General features: G+C 41.1%; 1 protein-coding gene across 3 annotated transcripts; it reads right to left on the bottom strand.

Annotated features, from left to right (window-relative positions):
* Positions 1–1,047: 1,047 nt before the first annotated feature.
* LOC134225226 (protein unc-119 homolog) lies at positions 1,048–27,100 on the bottom strand. 3 transcript variants are annotated; one of them, XR_009983200.1, is made up of 5 exons: positions 26,413–27,100; positions 26,168–26,340; positions 3,479–3,614; positions 2,694–2,945; positions 1,048–2,618 (listed from the first exon to the last, which is right to left on the bottom strand). XR_009983200.1 is itself a non-coding variant. In XM_062705106.1 (4 exons), the coding sequence occupies exons 1-3, from the start codon at positions 26,883–26,885 to the stop codon at positions 3,502–3,504; spliced, it is 759 nt and encodes a 252-aa protein (XP_062561090.1). In that variant the 5' UTR covers positions 26,886–27,100; the 3' UTR covers positions 1,049–2,945; positions 3,479–3,501. The 3 variants fall into 3 exon arrangements, 2 of the variants coding, with proteins under 2 accessions (XP_062561090.1, XP_062561091.1); XM_062705106.1 differs by having other exon boundaries at positions 1,049–2,945; XM_062705107.1 differs by lacking the exons at positions 1,048–2,618; positions 2,694–2,945 and having other exon boundaries at positions 3,084–3,614.
* Positions 27,101–27,181: the final 81 nt, after the last annotated feature.

Genomic DNA, 27,181 nt, shown 5'->3' with positions numbered 1-27,181 from the left:
CTATCCCAAAGTTTATGCCGCCGACTAACACCAATTGCAAGAGAGTTCGTGGGGCAGTACCAGGCGGGATTTATGGGTGAACGCTCTACCACAGACCAGGTGTTCGCCGTACGTCAGGTATTGCAGAAATGCCGCGAATACAACGTACCCACACATCATCTATTTATCGACTTCAAAGCCGCATATGATACAATCGATCGGGACCAGCTATTGCAGCTAATGCACGAAAACGGATTTATGGATAAACTGATACGGTTGATCAAGGCGATGATGGATCGGGTGATGTGCGTAGTTCGAGTTTCAGGGGCATTCTCGAGTTCCTTCGAAATGCGCGGAGGGCTACGGCAAGGTGATGGTCTTTCGTGTCTGCTATTCAACATCGCTTTAGAGGGAGTAATACGGAAGGCAGGGATTGATTTGAGAGGTACGATTTTCACGAAGTCCGTCCAGTTATTTGGTTTCGCCGACGACATTGATATCATGACTTAACTTTAAGAGGATGGAGAAAGCCTACATCAGAGTGAAAAGCGAAGCTAAACGGATTGGACTAATCATCAACACGTCGAAGACGAAGTACATGATAGGAAGAGGCTCAAGAGAGGTCAACGAGTTTCTATCGGTTGTGACGAAATCGCGGTGGTTGAAGAATTTGTGTACTTGGGCTCACTGGTGACCGCCGATAACGATACCAGCAGAGAAATTCGGAGTACTTTGGACTCCGCAAAACGCTCCGATCGAATAGAGTTCACCACCGTACCAAACTGATAATCTACAAAACGCTTATTAGACCGGTAGTTCTCTACGGACACGAGACCTGGACGATGCTCGTGGAGGACCAACGCGCACTGGGAGTTTTCGAAAGGAAAGTGCTGCGTACCATCTATGGTGGGGTGCATATGGCTGACAGTACGTGGAGGAGGCGAATGAACCACGAGTTGCATGAGCTGCTGGGAGAACCATCCATAGTTCACAACGCGATAATCGGAAAACTGCGGTGGGCTGGGCAAGTAGCCAGAATGTCGGATAGTAACCCGGTGACCCGGTGAATATGGTTCTCGACAACGATGGAATTTTAATACCGACGGCAACTTTGTGCCATTGCGAAGCGATTAAGTTTTGCGATTTGAATAAGGTTTATCTCGGAACCCATTTCATTTTTAATCACTAACAGAAATAAAACCAAAGTTAGAGTCTTGCGAGGAAAATTTCACTTTGTGCTGAGGACATCCAAATCGTCACTTTAGTGAATAAATTCTTGCAACTACCCGCCGACAACCGGACGCCTTGATCCGCCCTTTATAAATCTCTAATGAAAATTCCGCACGCACGCTAAACACGACCCGTACCTTACATCAATCTGATGTCGAAGTTGGGGATGCATGAACGGGATTAAATAATTCTGAATTTTTTACCGTGTTTGGAAATAAATGAAATGTTTAATAGTTTAACGTTGATATTCAATAGTAGAGTTTCCGAATCTCTCACACTTTCGTGGCGGTCTCGGATTTGGAAATTTCCGTTTTACATCCTTACCTGAGCCTTCCCTTCAGACATAGTATCCGTCAAAAGCAAAAGAACTTAACCGTTTTAGATAAATAATTCCATCTCTATTCGATTTCAATGAAAAATTTACTATTTTCCTAAGGGAACTTCCATAAGTTACGTATCGCCCTGAGAGAGAGGGAGTAGTCTGAAGTGTGATGATTCATACGAAATTTTCAGATGCTTCATAAAAAAATGTGAAATAAGAAGAGGAAAGTTGTGAATGGCAATTTTTGCGTTACGTAACTAATGGATCTTCCATAATAAGTTTAGTTTTTATTATTTTTATTATTTTTTTTCTGAGGGTTTGAGTTTTTTTTGCATTTTTGACATTGAAATTTGTCATATCCTTACTTTAAAGGGGTAATACGCAGAACAGAGAACAGTGTGATTTTTACGAGACTCATTCAAATACTTGGTTCCATCGACTACATCGAAAATATACACTTCGATCGAACAGAGTTCGCCGTCGTACCAAACTGACTATTACAAAACGCTAAAACGGGTAGTCTTACAGTACACGAAATCTGGGCAATGCTGGTGGATGACCAACGTGCACTTGGAGTCTTCAAAAGAAAAGTAGTGCGTAGTACCTATGGTAGAGTGCAGATGAAAGACAGTACATGGAGAAGGCGAGCTGTGGTGAGGACCATCCATCATTCACACCGCGGAAAATATATATTTACGAAACAAAATAAATCTACGACCAATGAGAATCGAGTTTTCTGAAGTTCACTGCAGATTTGTTTTTTTTTTCATTCTCATATTTTGTCAAAATCTTTCACATTCCACGAACATAATTTAACGTAATTAGTACATGACTTCTTGATCCAATAAACATTTTAGCAATTAATATTCAACAGCATAGGAAATCCTCGTGTTCCCATAAAGGCAATGCAAACAAAAATAAACCCCATATATATTGCCCATAAACGGGAAAGAGCGTACGATTGCTCAGGTGCACAATTTGCTGCATTGATTCCCCGACGTTCAGGACCAGCTTTAGATTGTACAAATTCAACGTAAGGGGGTTAAGTTGGTTTTACTCCTAACCTATCGCAAGCACTTTTTTCCCTCTTCCAATGAAAAAACAAACAAAGAATAAGAACTTCAGGGAAATTGTAAAACAACAGCGCAAAAAAAGCAATCACCTGAAGTCGCAGCGCGGTATGCTCCGTTTAGTTGTGTCTCCGTCCGATGTGCCTCTCTTGGTCCACTTTTGTGCAGTGCAGAATGCAGATGCACATTCAAACCCTCCTACTCATTCCTACCATCGTCGTCACATTATTGGGGGGAAAGGTCCTTGATGAAAAATAATGCCATGAGGATGTTTGCCTTTTAGCCTAGTTTCATTATTCTGTTTCCTCTTCTACTTTATGCCACTATCAACGAGCGATCGAAAACTAAAAGGAAATTAAACAGCTCATTAAGCACTATCTCGTTTGCTTTCTTTAAAACTACTCATATTTTGTGTGCAATGAGAACGTTACTCCTAATTAGTGACAACAAATCATTAAGGCAAGAAAGGTGATTTGATTAGTTTTCATTTTGTTAATATTCCAGTAGACAACAAAATTTTATGTGATCTATCTTAATATTAGACGATCCTGTTTTCCTCTCAATGATCTTTTTTCATTTGTTCTCGCTTGAGGCGAATCCTGACCGAATACATCACGGTACACCACGAACATAATTTCTTCTACATCAATTATATGAGTTCTGTTAAATCATTTCCAATCCTTGAATCGTAAGATGATTGAAGACTAAAAACTGCGAATATTTGATCCAGTCAGTTCCGCCTTAACACATTAGATTAATACCATTCTAAAATCGTTTTGAACATCGTTTTGCTTAGCATCTGTAATTGTTTCTTTCCCTTCTTTCTTTCGCTAGAAATAGTGTTTCATGAATAAATAAATAAATAAATTCGACTTACACCAAATTTCCGGATGATTAAGCTCAGAGACCTCCGTTGTACGCGTAGTCTGCCTTATTATGCATTACCAGGCAGTTATCGACAAAGTAGAAACTATCCGAGCGTGTCTCGAATGGATTCGTGATCATTTCATTAACTGAAAAAAAAAGAAGTTTTGCAGGATTAGTAAAAGCAGGGAAACATTACATTCATGAAATGGGCATTTCGATCATTCCGAATTCAAACAGTTTTCTGCTATAACTTGTGAAGTTGTAGCTGTAGGTGTAGGATAGCAGATGGAAACGGTATGAAGTCCATCTTTAGTTCTAGTTCTAGAACTTACGACCTCCTGCGTATGAAGCAGAAGCGATAGCTATATGACCACCAATCCCGTTTTTAGAATTCGATTCCAATTCATAAGTTCCTAAAAGTGTGAACATTTCTAGTAGCATATAAAGGAAGATTTGAAAAAGTTCAGAAGTAATTTCGGATGTCTATGAAGAAGATTGACGCCACAATATACGGTTCGAGGTTGGGCTCCACGTTCACCAGATCGCATGTAGCACGATATGCTTCCCGTTTTATTGCATCTACCGGATCGGATGCGAACACCATCTTTGCAGGGTTGCTGTCCGGCTCTTGCCCTATTGATATCCGTGAAACTGAATGGTTGGATCTGTTGAAAATCGTACCCCGGCTCTCCGCGCATGGCACCATCTTGGGCAATAATATTTCGGCGTATTTCCGGCGGATATCGAACGAACTGTAGTGTTCTCTCGAAATCTTCACACAACTTTCAGGCCCATCTTGCTTAGCTGAGCTCCGACAGCTTACGGTCCTTCCTATGCAAGCGGATCGGACACTGGAGGAATAGGATACCATAACAGCGAAACCGTTTCAAATGCATTATCTACTGAGATGTCACTACAAGCTAGAAGAGTCGGTGATATCTGCAGCGCTGCTGCCGGAATCAAACAAACGTGTGAAGGAGATCCTCAACAAAACGACTGTACGCGTTTTTTTTTGGACGGGAATGTTGTGGAAGGAGGATGATATGCGATTTCCCGACAGCTATCCGATGGCGATGAAACGGTTCCAAGGACTAGAATGACGGCTTGCTAAAACGGTGAACTGTACCAGAAGGTAAGAGATTTAATGAGATACTATATATCGAAGGGCTGTATTCATGTAGCAACGCAGCAGAGGTTAGCAAAGTTCGAACCTCAGGAAATATGCTACTTGCCACTTAGCGTGGTAGTGCATCCGAATAAACCGGGAAAGGTTCGTCTAATATGCGATGCGGCGGCGGCGGTAAATGGAGTATCGCTGAACTCGAAACTTTTGAAGGGACCAGACATGTTGACTCCACTTCCAAATGTGCTAGCGAAATTCTGAGAGCGAGTGGTAGGTTTCGGTGGCGATATAAAGGAGATGTGTCTGCAAGTACGGGTGTGCAATGCTGATAAGCGAGCGAGATTTATCTTCTGAGGAAGTCCAACAAGATCGACAAAGATTTACGTTATAGATGTTCGGATCGATTTGCGCCCCCTGCACTGCTCTCAATTCGTGAAGAACCGTAACGCGGAAGAATATGCAGTGCAGTTTCCAGATGCGGCCAAAGCAATAGTAAACAACCACTATGTGAACTCAAGAAACGCTGAGGACGGCTTCGAAATCCGTAACTGGATTTCTAAATCCGAAGAATTCTTCCAAGGTATTGGTGAGAAAACAGCCGATCCGAGTATCCAAATACTGCAGGATAAGGAGTCAAACTTTGAGCGAGTTCTTGGATTTTTTTCGGTGTTAAATACACTTATCACTGCGACCAGTTCTTGGAATAGTGTGGAACCCAGTGAGCGACAAATTCACGTTGACACAACATCGGATCGATTTGATACCGTATTTAGATGCCAACGGTGTCCGACAAAAAGAGTATTGATGGGTAGCGTTATAAGTCTCTTCGGTCCACTGGGAATGCTGGCACCACCTGGCACCCTTCTTAATCTATGGTAAAATGCTATTTTTATTTATTTTCATCTTCATTTTCAGTACTAAAAATTTGCCTTAATCTAGTTTTGAATATCGTTCTGCTACAATTAAAATTGAACCAATCAATGTCGTTGAGGAGGTTGAAGCAACGTTCAAGCGGCTGATTTTTCCCAAACATTGTGGGGTGTCGGACAGACTGGAAGAGCTTACGTTGGCGGGAGCGTGAAAGTTAACTTGCTGCAAGAGCTCAGGGCAGTCCACGTGGTTGTTTATTATGTCAAATGCAAAAACCCTCTGCAAATCTCCGCGTTGTCGTTGAAGTATTATTCCACGGCAATCGCCTGAGGGCAAAACGAACGAAACTGCGTTGGACTCTTTCGATTCGCGTCATCTGGATTTCGTGATAGGGCGCCCACACCCGCACAGCATATTCGAGTATACTTCGCACGAGGCAGTAATACAGTCTTTTCAGAGAGTAAACGTCATCAAAATCTGCAGCGTTCCGGCGCATGAAGCCTAGTACGGCGAAAGCCTTGGCAGTAGTCGTTGCAATATGCGCAATAAAATTCAGCTTGCGGTCAAACGTAACTCCGAGGTCTTTTATGGATCCCACACTATTCAGTTCGTTTCCGCATGCCGAGTAAAGAGCTATCCATTGTGCAATGGATACGTTTGCGTGCGTTTTAGCAGTTTTACCAAGGGAAAACCGTCAAAACGTACGCAAACGTATCCATTCTACTCAGCTCTTAACGAAAGTTTATCTGCGTTCTGCATCTGGTAAAACTTATTGAGCTGCATTTCGACGCATTTATCTCCATACCATTTAAGTAGTAGTAAGTAGTAGTAAAATTCTTCTTTATTTAAAACATTTTTTGTTCTACAATTAATTTTAACATGTACAGTGATCGGCCGGTTGGCCCTCCAACTTCAATTTCAATTATTGTTATTATTATGATTATAGGCGCTAGTGTTTTTTAAAATTTGATAACCTAACTACTATGTACACTAATATTTAAAATAAAAATTTGATAACCTAGATTGGAACTAGCGCCCTAAGCGCTTGTTGGTCCGAGTGCAAGCAACGGACCCTAAACTTTTCTTTACACTCACCAAAGCGTTCATGTAAGGTTTTTATTCCGGCCAGACGGTGGACCTCGGATGTTCTTGTCCTGGGAGGGGTGTTGAGGATCATCCTCAGGAATTTGTTTTGGACCCGTTGAAGTTTGAGGTGGTGGGTTTTAGCGCAGCTCTCCCAGACCGGCATGCCATATTCGATCACAGGGAGGATGATTTGCTTGTAGACAGCAAGCTTATTTTTCAGGGACAATGACGACCGGCGGTTGATCAAAGGGTATAGTAGTTTCAACAAGACGTTACACTTTGTCACCGTTTTGTCAACCTGTTGCCTGAAAATAAGCTTGCTGTCGGTGGTCAAGCCAAGGTAGTCGGCCTAATTGGCCCATTCCACAGTCGTGCCATTGAGGATGATTTTACAGTCCCCAGGCGGAACAAGTTTAGGGATTTGGAGTGGGGAAAATGATGACCTGGGTCTTCGCCGCGTTGATACAGATCTTCCAGCTGGTGAGGTACTCTGTCAGGGCATCCAGGCCTCGTTGGAGTTTTGCCACTAGCGCTCTGATCACTCTACCGTTGTAGACGATGGATGTGTCATCTGCGAACAGAGACAGAATGCCGCCTTCTGGAGGTTCTGGCATGTCGGAGGTGAACAGATTGAAAAGCAGGGGCCCGAGGATACTGCCCTGGGGGACGCCTGCGACGATGTTGTGCGCATTGGAACTCGCTCCGCTGATTGAGACCCGGAATGTCCTTGCCGATAGGTAATTGTTGATGATTTTCACCAGGTAGCTGGGAAGATTGTAGCGTTGTAGTTTGTACACCAGGCCATCATGCCATACATTGTCAAATGCCTTCTCGACATCGAGTAAGGCCATGGCGGATGTTTTCGAGACAAACTTGTTCCGTCTGAGGACGTCGGTAACTCGGGTCAGTTGGTGTACAGTTGACCGACCGCGTCGGAAACCAAACTGTTCCTCGAGCAAGATGTTGAGATTTTCGGCAGACTCAAGTAACCGGTGATGAATAGCTTTTTCGAATAGCTTGGATAATCCTGAGAGAAGGCTGATGGGACGATAGCTTTTGGGTGAGGAAGGATCCTTCCCAGGCTTCCGGATGGGGATGACTTTCGCTGACTTCCAGGACGATGGGAAGTAGCTGAGCCGGAGACACTGATTAAAGATCAGCGAGAGGTGCTCAAAGAACGGAGCACTCATGTGTTTGAGCTCGAGATTCAGGATGCTGTCGAAGCCTGGGGCCTTCATGTTCTTCGACGATTTGATATAGGCCGTCAATTCGCCACCTGAGATCTCCAACTCCTCCGAGAAGTCGTTGGGAATCAAATGGATGTTGTTAGCATGCTTGTTGACGGCTGCTTCGTGTGGACTGACGATGTTCTGCCCAAGATTGTGTGAGCTGACGAAGTGACGACCTATTTCATCGATCTTCTCTGCAGGAGTTATCAAGCTATCCTTAGAGCCACTATTGCCTAATGGGATCAAAGCGAGAATGAGCTAAGGCTTGGATTTTAGAAATTTTGTTATTTTCCAGGACGGCTTAGCATAATCTGGGAGAGTGCGGATCTTATTCGAGAAGTCGTTATTTTTTAGGTCCACCATTCTGGCCTTGATAATTTTTGTGATTCGATTGCAGCGTGCCTTAAGCTCAGGCAGTCCAGTACGCTGAAATTGCCTGCGAGTGACATTCCGCAATCGAATCAAATCTTTGGTGAGTGTATCGATGTTTAAGGAGTTGCTTACCTGCCGAGCCGTCGGTACGTGTTGCTCTCGGGCCGCCGTGATCGCCTCCTCGATAGCGCACAGCTGACGGTCGATACTTTCTGGCGTCTCCGGACGCACCTCGTAGTCGACAGTGTTATCGACGCACTGCTGGAAACGCTGCCAGTTCACTCGGTGGTAGTTCCGCCGTAATCCATACCATTTAAACAACACCAATTGGCTATGACATCTAGATCTTGTTGCATCGCAAGACAATCGGTCAATGATCGAAAAATCAGTGGCCCTAGGTGACAGCCTTGTGGCACTTTGGATGGCGTAGGATATGTATTGGATGAGACAGTGCCTAATTTAACGAAGGATTGAACAGCCAAGTGACAATCCAGTCAGGAAATCCCAAACGTTCTAATTTCTTTAAAGTTAATCCGTGAGGAACTTTATCGAAAGCCTTCGAAAAGTCGATGTAAATGCTGTCAACTTGACATCTCTTCTCCAGGTTAGAACTCAGCATGCTAGTGTAGGTCAGCAGGTTTTTTACAGTTGAGCGATTTCGTACAAAGCCATGTTGGTACTCAGAGATAACAGGTTTAGCGGCCACATACATATGTTCATGAATCAGCAGTGTGGTGATCAAGATTTTCCATTTTGATTAAATTAATGTAATAGATTTACAATTTCTAAATTTACTCCGGGAACTACTTCAGCGTGTTACCGTTGCAAACATAGTCTCAAGAATGACCAGTCATTTTTCTCGATCTCAACGTGGTACTTTATCCCAAAAACCTGGACTACTTGGATTTCAATTCAAATCACCAAATTCTGATTTGCTATAAGAGCTATAAATTATTACTGTGGTTTGTGTTCTAGCTACTTTTATGGCTGGATTTATATCTTGGAGAATAACATCGCAAGCTCAAGTACACTACTAATAATTTTTAAGCGCAATCAATATTTATTTATTTTTTCTTTTCAATCTATTTATTATTTTTTTGTTTCTTTTTTTTTTATTTATTTTTGCCTTTCTCGTATACTAAGTATACGTAAAGGCTATATGATCGCTCCAAAAACAAACTTTTTATAGAAGGCCCGGAGACCCATAGTGTTATATACCAATCGACTCAGCTCGACGAATTGAGGTGATGTCTGTGTGTATGTGTGTGTGTGTGTGTGTGTATGTGTGTGTGTCTGTGCGCACCAACCCAAAAAAAAATGTCACTCATTTTTTAGGTACTTGTCCTTAACCGATTTACTCGCAACAAGTTGCATTCGACGCAGGATACTCTACCATTGTTTCCTATTGAAAATTGGTCAGATCGGACTATGGGATCGGAAGTTATGGCCAAAATACTCCTCTTTTATAGAAAACTTGATTAAAAAATGTCACTCATTTTTCAGGCATTTATCCTTAACCGATTTGCTCGCAATAAGTTGTATTCGACGCAGAATCCTGTCCCATTGTTTCCTATTGAAAATTGGCGAGATCGGACTATGGGATCGGAAGTTAAGGCCAAAATACTTTTTTTACGGAATAATCGCGTGAAAAAGTGTCACTCATTTTTCGAGCACTTATCCTTAACAGATTTACTCGCTACAAGTTGCATTCGACGCAGAATGATGTCCCATTGTTTCCTATTGAAAATTGGTCAGATCGGACTATGGGATCGGAAGTTAAGGCCAAAATACTTTTTTACTGAATAATCACGTAGAAAAGTGTCACTCATTTTCGGGCACTTATCCTCAACTGATTTACTCGCAACAAGTTGCATTCGACGCAGAAAAGTTTCTCATTGTTTCCTATTGAAAATTGGCCAGACCGGACTATGGGATCGAAAGTTATGGCCAAAATACTTTTTTTACGGAATAATCGCGTGAAAAAGTGTCACTCATTTTTCGGGCACTTATCCTTAACAGATTTACTCGCAACAAGTTGCATTCGACGCAGAAAAGTGTCTCATTGTTTCCTATTGAAAATTGGTCAGATCGGACTATGGGATCGGAAGTTATGGCCAAAATACTTTTTTGCCTTTCTCGTATACTAAGTATACGGTAAAGGCTATATAATCGCTCCAAAAACAAACTTTTTATAGAAGGCCCGGAGACCCATAGTGTTATATACCGATCGACTCAGCTCGACGAATTGAGGTGATGTCTGTGTGTATGTGTGTGTGTGTGTGTGTGTGTGTGTGTGTGTGTGTGTGTGTGTGTGTGTGTGTGTGTGTGTGTGTGTGTGTGTGTGTGTGTGTGTCTGTGCGCACTCACCCAAAAAAATGTCACTCATTTTTCAGGTACTTATCCTTATCCGATTTACTCCCAACAAGTTGTATTCGACGCAGGATACTCTACCATTGTTTCCTATTGAAAATCGGTCAGATCGGACTATGGGCTCGAAAGTTATGGCCAAAAGACCACCTTTTTATTAAAAAATTGGGTAAAAAAAATGTCACTCATTTTTCAGGCACTTATCCTTAACCTATTTACTCGCAATAAGTTGCATTCGACACAGGATACTCTACCATTGTTTCCTATTGAAAACTGGCCAGATCGGACTATGGGCTCAAGAGATATGGCCAAAATACTATTTTTATAATGAACGAGAAAGGCACCATCACCGCTAGGTGGATTAATCAGGGTTTTTTTTATTTGTAATCATATATTTGATAAGCCTTATTTTCTCAATCCATATAAAGTAATATTTATTACAATTTTCATGTATCCTAATAGTCACTACATCTCATCCCTCCTGTACTCTTATAGATCAAATTTAGAGTTTAACGACCGTATAGTAACCATGAAAATAATGTTGTGATCTGTTTTTGCCAGACAACTAAGAATCGAGATTGGACGATTGTTCTCAGCATTATGGGAGCTACCCGCCTTATGAATTGGAGTAACTGCTGATATTTTCCACTCATCTGGGAAGACTCCTGGCTCAAGCGACATGTTGAACAAAATGCAAACTGGCAATCCTAATACGTCAGCACATCGTTGAATGAAAACAGGAGGTAGTCTATCTGGACCTGGACCTTTCGATGGATCGACAGCTCCTAATGTTTTTGAAATTTCAGCTACGGAGAATGTGGGGCGCGGAAAGTTCATGTTGTATGATGGAAGAGAGTTAAGAAGGTCTGTCGAATCTGGAGGAGGATTCGTATTGTACACCGACTTGAAAAAAACTTGCGAATAGTTCAGCAGATTCAGCGATATCGTTTGATGTAACATCAGCAAAACTCACAGTGGATAACATCACATGCGATTTTTTCCTGGTTTTGATGAAGCGCCAGAAAGCTGACGGGTTCGATTTAACTTCATTTTGTACACGGTGAACATAGAGTAGAGTGGGGCAAGAGTGCGCGTGGGGTAAGAGTACGTTTTCGATTCTAGCAGCACTGCATCAGTTTGACAGGTATTCTGGGCATCTATTATCATGTGTAATTGTAAACGATTTGAATAAACAACAAGGGAGATATGGAGTTAGATAACTTTTTGGCCATTTTGCTAAAAATAATTGGGTTTCCGCAACTAGTATTTCTGTTACGGTATCTCGCGCCGATCCCTCACTACCACTTCAGCGGTCGTGAGTCTTAATGTGAAACGACGTTGTCAACGAGAGAATAGGAGAAGACGTCAAAAGCAATGATAGCGAAAACGTGTCTAGCATATCAATAAGCTATAGTGAACATTTTCAATTAACTTTGTCTGTTTAAAGTAAATCAATTTACACCAATAATTACCGTGAGTAATTAGGCAAAATCAATGAATTCGAAATAGTAAATCTAACATTATATTATTGATAGGTGGATCTATATCCCACAAAAGTACTCGAGGATTATATGAGTAGCCTTTAGACAGTTTGAGGTTATTCGATTCGTGAGTAAATAATGAAATTATAAAACCTTAAGTTTGGTTCAACTTATTAATTTATAGCTGTATCGGCGATTATCGACTACTCTTATGTATTTAATACTTGTTGGGGACCAGACGAAACTAGGGTAACCGATGTAAGAAACTATAAATAACGTAAAAACACATTGGAAAACTAATAAACTTAACTAGCTTTCAGCGTGAATTAACACCCCAAAACCTGAGGCGTCACAGCTCGAAGGACCCTGAAAGTTTCCCAACAATTTCATTACCATATATACGTTCAATCAGGTAAACATTATACCATTTCGATAACCTATTGTATAGAGTACTTTATGGTACAGAACACCAATCCGGTTGGTTTTCCAAGAAGTCAAAATCATTACTTGGATAATTTTTGGGACTGTAGGGTAAAAGTACGCAGGAACTGGTGGGGCAAGAGTACGCATATAAATCTTCAAGTTCTGATGTCAAATCCGTATCTCCGGCCGAAATAAGACTTCTTCCAAAGCGTAAAGATCCACAACTAAGAAAAAAGGGACAGAATTCGAAATTATCACAAGTTTTTAGGATAAATTGAAGTAATTCGGTGTTAGAAAGGACTTAGTGAACAAAGCACAGATGCGAAATAATGAAATTGTATTAGGATTTGTTGTACACCTAAACATAGTACGAAAACACAATTTCTTCTAAATAATAATTTCATTTAATCAAAAGAAACATTCATAAATTACGCAACGTTTAGCTGGGAGGGGTTGCGAGATGTGTGACGATCCATATAATTTTTAGAGGATTCATACAAATAGTGTAAAATGGCAGGGGAGGGTTGATGAAATAGCCAAATTTTACGTTACGTGATTGATGGACTTTCGCGAAACCTGATATATATTTTTACCTCTGTAGTTTTTTGTATATATAAAAAACAATGGTTTTTCGTATGAAAGTGCACATTTTTGGGACCCCCCCCCCTTTAAGAGTTACGTAATCTCTAAACATTCCCTAATATATGCTCATTAAACATCAATTAAATGTTATTAACTCTTATTTGTGTTAATATATACTTAAAGCACATGATTGGATAAATGCGTACTCTTACCCCACTCGATGCGCACTTTTACCCCACCGGTGGGGTAAGAGTGCGTTTTCACTTGTCTTGCAATAAGGGTTCTACTAAAACGAATCTAAATAATTTAAATATTTTTTCCACTGGGTAACATAAAGGAAGAGTATATGAATCATCGACACTGATTTGATATGCAGAAGCTTGCTTCATAAGGGCCACATGATCGATTGAAAACTAAGTGCGTACTCTTGCCCCACTCTACTCTACTCACGAAAGGTAGACGACATGAGGTTTGCAGAAGAACTCTGTTTGCCGCAGTCCTGTTACGGATAAACCTGCGACGCGTTTTACGAAGTATGTTACGTCGATGCTGTAGTTCACCGTTCCACCAGAGTTGCTTGCAAGGATATTATCGATCATTTAGTAATTTTGGTTCGATCATTTGGTAGTTTGTCAATAACTCATTTCAAGCTGAATTTCAAAACGTGTTGTATGGTGAACTTCTAGTGCGAAGGTTTTCTACAACTCTGCCTAATGGTTCGTTGTAGGATTTCAACTAATAACGGAGTTAAGGCGCTAGTTGTAGTAACTCAAACTAAATGATTGGAATTTTGTTATCATTTAGTTTGAGTTACTGAAACTATAGCTATAACTCTGTTACTAGTGGAATTCAAACAACAAATCATAAAGCAGAGTTGTAGAAAAACCTTCGCACTATAAGTTCACCATACAACACATTTTGAAATTCAGCTTTTTAATGAGTTATTGACAAACTATTAAATGATCGAACGCAAATTACTAAATGATCGATAACATCCTTGGTTGCTTGTACGTCCTCCGAGGTAAAGATCTACGAAGTGGAACATACCTGCTAATCGTCTCCAAGATCGCGTTGTAGAATGATGTAATCGAGGTGTTAATATCGTCTCCACTGAGTATCTGGAACCAATCTAGTGAATTAAGCTCGTTCTTCACAACCTCGTAGTCACAGCGAGAGAAGTCAAAATCTAAGTAAATTTCTTCTACTGCAGATTGGAGATGATGAACCAAGTTACGAAAGTCCAGACGTAGAACGAACGGTTTGTGGTGGCGCTCAGGGCTTAAAATTGAATATGGTGCTTCAATAAGCTCAGCTTCGTTACTGTCGCAATCAAAGTTTCAGTTAACTCCTGCTCGGAAGAAGCGTTGGTGGGCAAGTATCCTTCCACTTCGTCATCATATAACCATTCGAGCCGAGAAAGGTTGTAATCCCCAACTACGATGACGGTGTCACAGGGGGTAGCTATGTTGACAATTTGATTTACACAGTTGGAATGCGCAACAAAGTTATCGGGGTCACTGTTCGGCCTCAAGCAAATGTCACAGATGTAAACGGATTTGTTGGTGAGCATAACCTTCACAACAACCTGCTCAAGTGTTTCACTCTCCGATAGGTGAACCGACAAACTTGGCAGAGAGCATTTAACTGCGATGAGAGTTCCTCCACCTCGAGACTACTAGTCGAGCTGCTGCGATCACATCGATAGATGTAATTATCAGAAAGTTCGGTGTTTTTCACATCACTTCTGATCCAAGTTTCAGTAATAACTATATAATGTCGTAATCGCTGGATGCAGCGGCAAGGAAGAATTCGTTGGTTTTCGTGCGCATTCCACCTACGTTCTGATAATAAACTGTTAGTGGTATGGATCCTGCACCCGGTATCGGCAACGTTGATATTGGTATCAGTATTGGCGAAGTGGTCGATGATTGTGCTCCAGTCAAATTAGAGATACAGTGACTGAGATGAGTAGGAGCCGGCGATATGTTTTGTTCATTGGAAGCAGAAATTAATGCTGGTGAACAGTTTTCGGGGTCTCGTCCAGAATCGCTGTTGTTGACAGCGTTGTTGGCCGCCAAAAAAATCTGTCTCCTGGCACCTAGGTCTTCAAATTCTCGAAACCTAATTCCACGGGGCCATGTATCAGCAGCGAGAGCAATCGATTTAAAATCGGAAGGATTCCGATTTTGTACAACACGAAACTTAAGGAACTTACGTCTTTTCATCGAGCAAAAAATTTCACAGCGCGTAAGTCCGTAGTCCCTAGCTTCGACTGCAGTAATTGAACAACTTTCTCCTCCGGAACATCAGGTACGATACCGGATAGGTTAAGCCAAAATCTTTCAGGGTCGTGGTCTGATTTTTCAGCAGCAACCAGATTTGCGTCCGCTGTTCCAGTTCCAATACAGCACATAGTTTTAACGGGTCGACGGGTTTCAGTATCGACGTCACCGTCGTTCTCGCGCCGGCGTTTATTGCGGTTCGACATCGGAGGACGTGTGCGCGTTAATCCAGGCGTAGATGGAACGGAGTTAATTAGAGCTTTGAAACTGTGGCGTATTTCTGATTTAACGTCCAACAAAATGCTGTCCCTTATTTCAGTCTTAATAGAATCAATTATTTATTCACAAGCTTTGTCGAGTGACACAAGTGAATTGGAAAAACGAGCTTTGGCCAGCAGATTTTTGCAACAGGTACACATCCACACGAGATGTGAATTAGCTGCAATGGAGGCGTACATATCCTTACCTACGACTGAGCAGCGCAAGCATACGATTCAAGACCTGTGGCGCAGCGGTAGTGACTGGGATCAGAGGATCAATTATGAAAGCTGCGAAAAGTGGTATCGATGGATCGGGCGGCTCCCAGAAATAGAAAACGTGAATACTTCCCGTTATTACTTTCAACAATCAAGCTTTGTTCAATACAATACAAGCTAGCAAAGATGCGTATGATGCAGCGGCATATTTTGGGGTCTCGACGGACAATGGCCCTATTTGCTCATTGGTGATGATAAGGTTGAAAGTCGCTCCATTGAAAATGATATCAATTCCAAGATTGAAATTGCAGGTAGCGGTGATAGGATCGCAATTACTGCAAACAGTAGTCAATGCACATTCTCTAGAAATAACAAATAGGTTCATCGGGTCAGATCCAAAACAGTTATTTCGTGGATCCAGTCGGAGAAGCGAAAATATAAACCATCCGTGGCTTTCCGAATCGGAGAGATTTTAAGCCTCACGAAGGACATACGACTTCCGGCTCCGCATCTCCAAGAAATCCAGAAGGAGATCGGCCGGCTGAAAAATAACGAAGCCCTGGAGTTGACCAACTACCAGGAGAGCTGTTTAAATACTGTGGTGAGGTACTGACTAGAGCGCTGCATTGAGTAATTACCAAGGGTGTCAGGCCATTAGGCCGAATGGACATTAGGCCGAATGGCCATTAGGCCGAATTAGAAAAAAGAAGCAAGAAGTGAAAAATGAGAAGTTCTTTCTTCCCCTCACCCCTTCTTCCTTCACCCTTTCCTTGTTTCTTCTTCCTTCTTCCTCCTTCCATCATCCTTCTTTCTTCCTTCTTCCTTCTTTCTTCTTCCTTCTTCCCTCTTCCTTTTTCCTTCTCCCTTCTTCCTTCTTCCTTCTTCCCTCTTCCTTCTCCCTTCTTCCTTCTTCCTTCTTCTTTCTTCCTTCTTTCTTCTTCCGTCTTCCTTCTTCCTTGTTTCTTCTTTCTTCTTCCTTCTTTTTTCTTCCTTCTTTCTTCTTCCTTCTTCCGTTTTCCTTCTTTCTTCTTCCTTCTTCCTTCTTCCTTCTTCCCTCTTCCTTCTTTCTTCTTTTTTCATTCTTCTTTCTTTTCCATCTTTCTTCGCCCTTTTTCTTTCCTTCTTTCATCTTTCTTTACTTCTTCCATCTTTCTGCATTCCTCTTCCTTCTTCTTCCTTCTTTCTTCATCCTTTTTCCTTCTTTTCCCCCCTTCTTCTTCTTCCTTCTTTCTTCATCCTTTTTCCTTCTTTTCCCCCCTTCTTCTTCTTCCTTCTTTCTTCTTCTTATTTCCTTCTTCTTTCTTCTTTTTCCTTTCTTCTTTTTTTCTTCTTCCTTCCTTCTTCCTTTCCTTCTTCCCTATTCCTTCTTCCTTCTTGCTTCTTTCTTCTTCCTTCTTCCTTTTCTTCTTCCTTCTTTCGTCTTGCTTCTTCCGTTTTCCTTCTTCCTTTCCTTCTTCCTTCTTCCTTTCCTTCTCTTCTCTTCCTTCCTCATTTCTTCTTCCTTCATTTCTCCTCTCTTCATTTTCCTCCTTTCATTCTTCCTCCTTCATTTTCCTCCTTTCCTTCCTTCATTTTTCCTTTTCATTTTCTTTCAGCATTCACCTCACCACTCATTCCCATCTCGGCCCAATGACCATCTGGCCCAATGACCATTCGGCCCAATGACCATTCTTTAATTTTCTCATTTTTCACGTTGTTTTTTCAAAGACTATTAAAAATGCCATGTCAATGTCAATTAATATCGTGACATTTTTTAATAGTCTTCTGAAAATATTTTCAAGCAAATCGATGATGGACGAGTTTGATGCAAAACATATTTGGCGTGGAAGCGGTTATATAGCTTTTCATTTTTCTTGCACTTTACATTTATTAGTATGTAATTAGGGAGAAGGACCACTTGGGTTGGAGCCCACTATTCCTATCCGCAACGTTAGTGACTCGTGTAAAATGTTTATTTTGTGGTTACTAGTCTACCTTATTAAAAACAAGTTAATTCGGTTGCAATGCGCTCGAGTAATAAACGTTATCAATTTTGATGTAAATAAATTTGAAAAAACTGGAAATTTAACATATTTACTTCTGTTATGTTAAAAGATGCACAGTAACGCACCACATCATATCTTAAGGTTGTTATCTTTCAAGAGTGATTTTCGAGAAAGACCTTAATGTCGAGATCAGCAATCATCACTACTATCCCTAGCCCAATGTTAACGCAAGCACAAACTAATAAGTAGCGTGTGAATTATGTTTCCATCAAACAAAAGAAGCTCAAAAAGCTCGTTCAATATTTAATTAGTTTATCATCATACGCGAGAGTCAATCTTATTGTAGTTATGATCCCATACCTTGGTAATGATGCTGGGTCATTAGGCCGAATGAGAACTGGGGAGTGAGAAGTGAGTAGTGCGCAATGAGGAAGAAGTAAGAAGGAGGAAGAAGTAAGAAGGAGGAAGAAGTAAGAAGGAGGAAGAAGTAAGAAGGAGGAAGAAGTAAGAAGGAGGAAGAAGTAAGAAGGAGGAAGAAGTAAGAAGGAGGAAGAAGTAAGAAGGATGAAGAAGTAAGAAATGAGAAGGAAGAAGGAAGAAATGAGAAGGAAGAAGGAAGAAGGAAAAAGGAAGAAGGAAGAAGGAAAACGGAAGAAGGAAAAAGGAAGAAGGAAAACGGAAGAAGCAAGACGAAAGAAGGAAGAAGAAAAAAGGAAGAAGGAAGAAGAAAGAAGCAAGAAGGAAGAAGGAATAGGGAAGAAGGAAAAAGGAAGAAGGAAGAAGGAAAACGGAAGAAGGAAGAAGAAAGAAGGAAGAAGAAAGAAGGAAGAAGAAAGAAGGAAGAAGAAAGAAGGAAGAAGAAAAAAGGAAGAAAGAAGAAAGAAGAAGGAAGAAGGAAAAAGAAAGAAGGAGGAAAGAAGAAGGAAGAAGGGAGAAGGAAGAAGGAAGGAGGAAGAAGGAAAAAGGAAGAAGAAAGATGGAAGAAGAAAAAAGGAAGAAGAAAGAAGGAAAAAGAAAAAAGGAAGAAGAAAGAAGGAAAAAGAAAGAAGAAAGAAGAAAGAAGAAAGAAGGAAGAGGGAAGAAGGAAAAAGGAAGAAGGAAGAAGAAAGAAGGAAAACGGAAGAAGGAAGAAGGAAGAAAGAAGAAAAAAGAGAAGGAAGAAGAAAAAAAAGAAGAAAGAAGAAAGAAGGAAGACGGAAGAAGAAAGAAGGAAGAAAGAAGAAAGAAGAAGGAAGAAGGGAGAAGGAAGAGGGAAGAAGGAAGAAGGGAGAAGGAAAAAGGAAGAGGGAAGAAGGAAGAAGAAAGAAGGAAGAAGGAGGAAGGAAGAAAGAAGGATGATGGAAGGAGGAAGAAGGAAGAAGAAACAAGGAAAGGGTGAAAGAAGAAGGGGTGAGGGGAAGAAAGAACTTCTCATTTTTCACTTCTTGCTTCTTTTTTCTAATTCGGCCTAATGTCCATTCGGCGTAATGTCCATTCGGCCTAATGGCCTGACACCCTTGGTAATTACCCAATGCAGCGCTCTAGTCAGTACCTCACCACAGTATTTAAACAGCTCTCCTGGTAGTTGGTCAACTCCAGGGCTTCGTTGTTTTTCAGCCGGACGATCTCCTTCTGGATTTCTTGGAGATGCGGAGCCGGAAGTCGTCCTTCGTGAGGCTTAAAATCTCTCCGATTCGGAAAGCCACGGATGGTTTATATTTTCGCTTCTCCGACTGGATCCACGAAATAACTGTTTTGGATCTGACCCGATGAACCTATTTGTTATTTCTAGAGAATGTGCATTGACTACTGTTTGCAGTAATTGCGATCCTATCACCGCTACCTGCAATTTCAATCTTGGAATTGATATCATATTCAATGGAGCGACTTTCAACCTTATCATCACCAATGAGCAAATAGGGCCATTGTCCGTCGAGACCCCAAAATATGCCGCTGCATCATACGCATCTTTGCTAGCTTGTATTGTATTGAACAAAGCTTGATTGTTGAAAGTAATAACGGAAGTATTCACGTTTTCTGTTTCTGGGAGCCGCCTGATCCATCGATACCACTTTTCGCAGCTTTCATCATTGATCCTCTGATCCCAGTCACTACCGCTGCGCCACAGGTCTTGAATCGTATGCTTGCGCTGCTCAGTCGTAGGTAAGGATATGTACGCCTCCATTGCAGCTAATTCACATCTCGTGTGGATGTGTACCTGTTGCAAAAATCTGCTGGCCAAAGCTCGTTTTTCCAATTCACTTGTGTCACTCGACAAAGCTTGTGAATAAATAATTGATTAAGACTGAAATAAGGGACAGCATTTTGTTGGACGTTAAATCAGAAATACGCCACAGTTTCAAAGCTCTAATTAACTCCGTTCCATCTACGCCTGGATTAACGCGCACACGTCCTCCGATGTCGAACCGCAATAAACGCCGGCGCGAGAACGACGGTGACGTCGATACTGAAACCCGTCGACCCGTTAAAACTGTGTGCTGTATTGGAACTGGAACAGCGGACGCAAATCTGGTTGCTGCTGAAAAATCAGACCCCGATCCTGAAAGATTTTGGCTTAACCTATCCGGTATCATATCTGATGTTCCGGAGGAGAAAGTTGTTCAATTACTGCAGTCGAAGCTAGGGACTACGGACTTACGCGCTGTGAAATTTTTGCTCGATGAAAAGACGTAAGTTCCTTTAAGTTTCAGGTTGTACAAAATCGGAATCCTTCCGATTTTAAATTGATTGCTCTCGCTGCTGATACATTGCCCCGTGAAATTAGGTTTTGAGAATTTGAAGACCTAGGTGCACGAGACAGGTTTTTTGGAGGCCAACGACGCTGTCAACAACGAGACCCCGAAAACTGTTCACCAGCATTAATTTCTGCTCCCAATGAACAAAACATATCGTCGGCTCCTACTCATCTCAGTCACTGTATCTCTAATTTGACTGGAGCGCAATCATCGACCACTTCGCCAATACTGCTACCAATATCAACGTCGCCGATACCGGGTGCAGGATCCATACCACTAACAGTTTATTATCAGAACGTAGGTGGAATGCGCACGAAAACCAACGAATTCTTCCTTGCCGCTGCATCCAGCGATTACGACATTATATAGTTATTACTGAAACTTGGATCAGAAGTGATGTGAAAAACACCGAACTTGCTGATAACTAGTAGTCTCGAGGTGGAGGAACTCTCATCGCAGTTAAATGCTCTCTGCCAAGTTTGTCGGTTCACCTATCGGAGAGTGAAACACTTGAGCAGGTTGTAGTGAAGGTTATGCTCACCAATAAATCCGTTTACATCTGAGACATTTACTTGAGGCCGAGCAGTGATCCCGATAAATTTGTTGCGCATTCCAACTGTGTAAATCAAATTGTCAATATAGCTACCCCCTGTGACACCGTAATCGTAGTTGGGGATTACAACCTTTCTCGGCTCGAATGGTTATATGATGACGAAGTGGAAGGATACTTGCCCACCAACGCTTCTTCCGAGCAGGAGTTAACTGAAACTTTGATTGCGACAGTAACGAAGCTGAGCTTATTGAAGCACCATATTCAATTGTAAGCCCTGACCGCCACCACAAACCGTTCGTTCTACGTCTGGACTCGTCGTAACTCGGTTCATTATCTCCAATCTGCAGTAGAAGAAATTTACTTAGATTTTGACTTCTCTCGCTGTGACTACGAGGCTGTGAAGAACGAGCTTAATTCACTAGATTGGTTCCAGATACTCAGTGGAGACGATATTAACACCTCGATTACATCATTCTACAACGCGATCTTCGACACGATTAGCAGGTATGTTCCACTTTGTAGATCTTTACCTCGGAGGACGTACAAGCAACCAAGGATGTTATCGATCATTTAGTAATTTGCGTTCGATCATTTAATAGTTTGTCAATAACTCAACATTAAAGCTGAATTACAAAATGTGTTAAATGGTGAACTTTTAGTGCGAAGGTTTTCTACAACTCTGCTTTATGATTTGTTGTTTGAATTCCACTAGTAACAGAGTTATAGCTATAGTTTCAGTAACTCAAACTAAATGATAACAAAATTCCAATCATTTAGTTTGAGTTACTACAACTAGCGCCTTAACTCCGTTATTAGTTGAAATCCTACAACGAACCATTAGGCAGAGTTGTAGAAAAACCTTCGCACTAGAAGTTCACCATACAACACGTTTTGAAATTCAGCTTCTGAAATGAGTTATTGACAAACTACCAAATGATCGAACGAAAATTACTAAATGATCGATAACATCCTTGCAAGCAACTCTGGTGGAACGGTGAACTACAGCATCGACGTAACATACTTCGTAAAACGCGTCGCAGGTTTATCCGTAACAGGACTGCGGCAAACAGAGTTCTTCTGCAAACCTCATGTCGTCTACCTTTCGTGAGTAGAGTAGAGGGGCAAGAGTACGCACTTAGTTTTCAATCGATCATGTGGCCCTTATGAAGCAAGCTTCTGCATATCAAATCAGTGTCGATGATTAATATACTCTTCCTTTATGTTACCCAGTGGAAAAAATATTTAAATTATTTAGATTCGTTTTAGTAGAACCCTTATTGCAAGACAGTGAAAACGCACTCTTACCCCACCGGTGGGGTAAAAGTGCGCATCGAGTGGGGTAAGAGTACGCATTTATCCAATCATGTGCTTTAAGTATATATTAACACAAATAAGAGTTAATAACATTTAATTGATGTTTAATGAGCATATATTAGGAATGTTTAGAGATTACGTAACTCTTAAAGGGGGTCCCAAAAATGTGCACTTTCATACGAAAAACCATTGTTTTTTATGTATACAAAAAACTACAGAGGTAAAAATATATATCAGGTTTCGCGAAAGTCCACCAATCACGTAACGTAAATTTTGGCTATTTCATCACCCCTCCCCCCTATCTTACACTATTTGTATGAATCCTCTAAAAATTATATGGATCGTCACACATCTCGCAACCCCTCCCAGCTAAACGTTGCGTAATTTATGAATGTTTCTTTTGATTAAATGAAATTATTATTTAGAAGAAATTGTGTTTTCGTACTATGTTTAGGTGTACAACAAGTCCTAATACAATTTCATTATTTCGCATCTGTGCTTTGTTCACTAAGTCCTTTCTAACACCGAATTACTTCAATTTATCCTAAAACTTGTGATAATTTCAATTCTGTCCCTTTTTCTTAGTTGTGGATCTTTACGCTTTGGAAGAAGTCTTATTTCGGCCGGAGATACGGATTTGACATCAGAACTTGAAGATTTATATGCGTACTCTTGCCCCACCAGTTCCTGCGTACTTTTACCCTACAGTCCCAAAAATTATCCAAGTAATGATTTTGACTTCTTGGAAAACCAACCGGATTGGTGTTCTGTACCATAAAGTACTCTATACAATAGGTTATCGAAATGGTATAATGTTTACCTGATTGAACGTATATATGGTAATGAAATTGTTGGGGAAACTTTCGGGGTCCTTCGAGCTGTGACGCCTCAGGTTTTGGGGTGTTAATTCACGCTGAAAGCTAGTTAAGTTTATTAGTTTTCCAATGTGTTTTTACGTTATTTATAGTTTCTTACATCGGTTACCCTAGTTTCGTCTGGTCCCCAACAAGTATTAAATACATAAGAGTAGTCGATAATCGCCGATACAGCTATAAATTAATAAGTTGAACCAAACTTAAGGTTTTATAATTTCATTATTTACTCACGAATCGAATAACCTCAAACTGTCTAAAGGCTACTCATACAATCCTCGACTACTTTTGTGGGATATAGATCCACCTATCAATAATATAATGTTAGATTTACTATTTCGAATTCATTGATTTTGCCTAATTACTCACGGTAATTATTGGTGTAAATTGATTTACTTTAAACAGACAAAGTTAATTGAAAATGTTCACTATAGCTTGTTGATATGCTAGACACGTTTTCGCTATCATTGCTTGTCAAACGTCTTCTCCTATTCTCTCGTTGACAACGTCGTTTCACATTAAGACTCACGACCGCTGAAGTGGTAGTGAGGGATCGGCGCGAGATACCGTAACAGAAATACTAGTTGCGGAAACCCAATTATTTTTAGCAAAATGGCCAAAAAGTTATCTAACTCCATATCTCCCTTGTTGTTTATTCAAATCGTTTACAATTACACATGATAATAGATGCCCAGAATACCTGTCAAACTGATGCAGTGCTGCTAGAATCGAAAACGTACTCTTACCCCACGCGCACTCTTGCCCCACTCTACTCTATGTTCACCGTGTACAACATGAAGTTAAATAGAACCCGTCAGCTTTCTGGCGCTTCATCACAACCAGGAAAAAATCGCATGCGATGTTATCCACTGTGAGTTTTTCTGATGTTACATCAAACGATATCGCTGAATCTGTTGAACTATTCGCAAGTTTTTTTTCAAGTCGGTGTACAATACGAATCCTCCTCCAGATTCGACAGACCTTCTTAACTCTCTTCCATCATTCAACATGAACTTTCCACGCCCCACATTCTCCGTAGCTGAAATTTCAAAAACATTAGGAGCTGTCGATCCATCGAAAGGTCCAGGTCCAGATAGACTACCTCCTGTTTTCATTCAACGATGTGCTGACGTATTAGGATTGCCAGTTTGCATTTTGTTCAACATGTCGCTTGCGCTAGGAGTGTTTCCAGATGAGTGGAAAATATCAGCAGTTACTCCAATTCATATAGCGGGTAGCTCCCATAATGCTGAGAACAATCGTCCAATCTCGATTCTTAGTTGTCTGGCAAAAACAGTCGAGCTGCTGATTCATGAACGTATGTATGTGGCTTAGGGTGGCTCAAAAAACACTTTTTTAATGTTATTGGTCGACGGTACAGCAGCAGTGCCTTTCTCTGCTTTGTTCTCTCCGAGGCAGCCAAGTTGGTTGCGACGAGACGGACGCAATGAGAAAACAGAACTGTGCAATAAAAATCCTATTCGACTAAATGCTGATGTCATATTAGAAATTTGGAGACAGTACTCGTCGATAGAAAATCCTTCCGCACGCGATGGCATATGAGCAAGTCAAACCACCTTCCTTGTGCCAGTGGAGATATATCAGCTTCCACACTGACATTCTTCCCTCCCCCTTCATACGGGAGCTTGGCAGAAGGAAGGTCGTGCGATATGTGCCATCACAAATATTGCCCTCCGCTCGCTTTCAAATCGACTTCCGCCCTTTTATTCGGTTCTATTTGATGCCCTGATGCTCTGGACAAAATTTCAGCCAAATCGGTCAACGTTTGGGCGGTGCTAAACTCGTTGGAAGTTGTATGCAGAAACATCCAAAAACAGTGATTTGCAGTTGGACGGCACAATTTACGATCAAGAACAATGATACTCATTCAGTTCTTGTAGAATTAAATACAGAATGTTATGCTGAAAACCGCGAGAAGATTGAAGCTTCTTACTTCTTCCTCCTTCTTACTTCTTCCTCCTTCTTACTTCTTCCGCCTTCTTACTTCTTCCTTTCTACTTCTTCCTCATTGCGCACTACTCACTTCTCACTCCCCAGTTCTCATTCGGCCTAATGGCCATTCGGCCTAATGACCATTCGGCCTAATGACCATTCGGCCTAATGACCATTCGGCCTAATGACCCAGCATCATTACCAAGGTATGGGATCATAACTACAATAAGATTGACTCTCGCGTATGATGATAAACTAATTAAATATTGAACGAACTTTTTGAGCTTCTTTTGTTTGATGGAAACATAATTCAAACGCTACTTATTAGTTTGTGCTTGCCTTAACATTGGGGTAGGGATAGTAGTGATGATTGCTGATCTCGACATTAAGGTCTTTCTCGAAAATCACTCTTGAAAGATAACAACCTTAAGATATGATGTGGTGCGTTACTGTGCATCTTTCAACATAACAGAAGTAAATATGTTTAATTCTCAGTTTTTTTTTTCAAATTTATTTACATCAAAATTGATAACGTTTATTACTCGAGCGCATTGCAACCGAATTAACTTGTTTTTAATAAGGTAGACTAGTAACCACAAAATAAACATTTTACACGAGTCACTAACGTTGCGGACAGGAATAGTGGGCTCCAACCCAAGTGGTCCTTCTCCCTAATTACATACTAATAAATGTAAAGTGCGAGAAAAATGAAAAGCTATATAACCGCTTCCACGCCAAATATGTTTTGCATCAAACTCGGCCATCATCGGATTTGCTTGAAAATATTTTCAAAGACTATTAAAAAATGTCACGATATTAATTGACATTGACATGAGTAATCGAGTAATAAACGTTATCAATTTTGATGTAAATAAATTTGAAAAAAAACTGGAAATTTAACATATTTACTTCTGTTATGTTAAAAGATGCATTAGCGCACCACATCATATCTATTTATTTCTAATGTTAAGTAAATAAGACATAAGTTTTACTTACCTAGGTCCGGTGGGATGGTGGGAAATTCGTAAATATGTTCACAGGTGTTCTTCGAGTACGGAATACAATATCCAAACTCAAAATCGAACGTTTTCAGGAGCTGATCCTGGAAAAAATGACGCTCGATCATCCGGAAATTTTTTACACATTTGCTGCCCACAGTGAATTCCACTCTGCAATACAATGAACATAGCAAATTAGCACCCTGCCCAGACACAACATTATCAACACCGAGAATGACATACGTGGCTCCGACGGTTTTCAGCTTCAGAAACTGCGGGGTGAACTGGTAGCGAACGTATCGTCCCGCATTTGTTTCCAGGGCCTCCTCTTCCTCATTAGCATGGTCCTCATTACCGACGGCACTACTCCCAGCACTACCACCCGCGTCCAGTGGCGCTGTTGAGCCACTGCTGTTTTCACTGTTTTGGACCGATTCACTCGCGGACGGTTTGGCAATTTCGAAAAGCACTGCTCCACTTTCCATATCGCGGATTTTGAAGCGGGTAAAATCGATGTCGTAAACGTTCGCGTCCGGAGAGCACAGGTAATCATCGGTAATTTTGTTCAGCTTCAGCACATACTCCGGGGTGATCACTTTCGGTGGTGGCGGATTGCCAGTGGGTGTAGCTCCGCTCGTAGAACTTTCACCAGATGCTGCTCCTGCAGCTGAGGGAGCTGTCGTAATTGCGGATAATTTTTTACCAACTACACTCATTCTTTTGCGCTACGAAACAAACCCGCGACGACGTGAAAACGATAAAAAGAACCAACAATTACGTGGATCACGAACTAAACTTGAGTATTTTTGAGACGCCCGTGACTGACGAAAAATATTCCTAAAACATTCCGTGACTTCTTTTTTCACGAATCACGACTGTCGCTTCGAACATTAATAAAAAACGAATGTCACTTTTTGTTTATCTTTTTTTCTGATGCAAATCTAGGGTGATATTTCGAAAGAGTATATTTGAATAATACTGACCCACGGCTTATATTGCTTATATTTGTGCT

Source organism: Armigeres subalbatus, chromosome 3 (assembly GCF_024139115.2).
Source record: "Armigeres subalbatus isolate Guangzhou_Male chromosome 3, GZ_Asu_2, whole genome shotgun sequence".
NCBI classification, from domain to species: domain Eukaryota; kingdom Metazoa; phylum Arthropoda; class Insecta; order Diptera; family Culicidae; genus Armigeres; species Armigeres subalbatus.
Note: the sequence above shows the minus strand (reverse complement) of the source record. Positions and strands in the feature narration are given on the sequence as shown.

Excerpts from the sequence above, each read along its gene's own strand:
- LOC134225226 (XM_062705106.1), bottom strand. The coding sequence starts at position 26,885 with ATGAGTGTAGTTGGTAAAAAATTATCCGCAATTACGACAGCTCCCTCA. Across the intron at positions 26,341-26,412 it reads CTGAAAACCGTCGGAGCCAC|AGTGGAATTCACTGTGGGCA; the intron begins GTATGTCATTCT and ends ATTGTATTGCAG. Across the intron at positions 3,615-26,167 it reads CACCATCCCACCGGACCTAG|TTAATGAAATGATCACGAAT; the intron begins GTAAGTAAAACT and ends TTTTTTTTTCAG.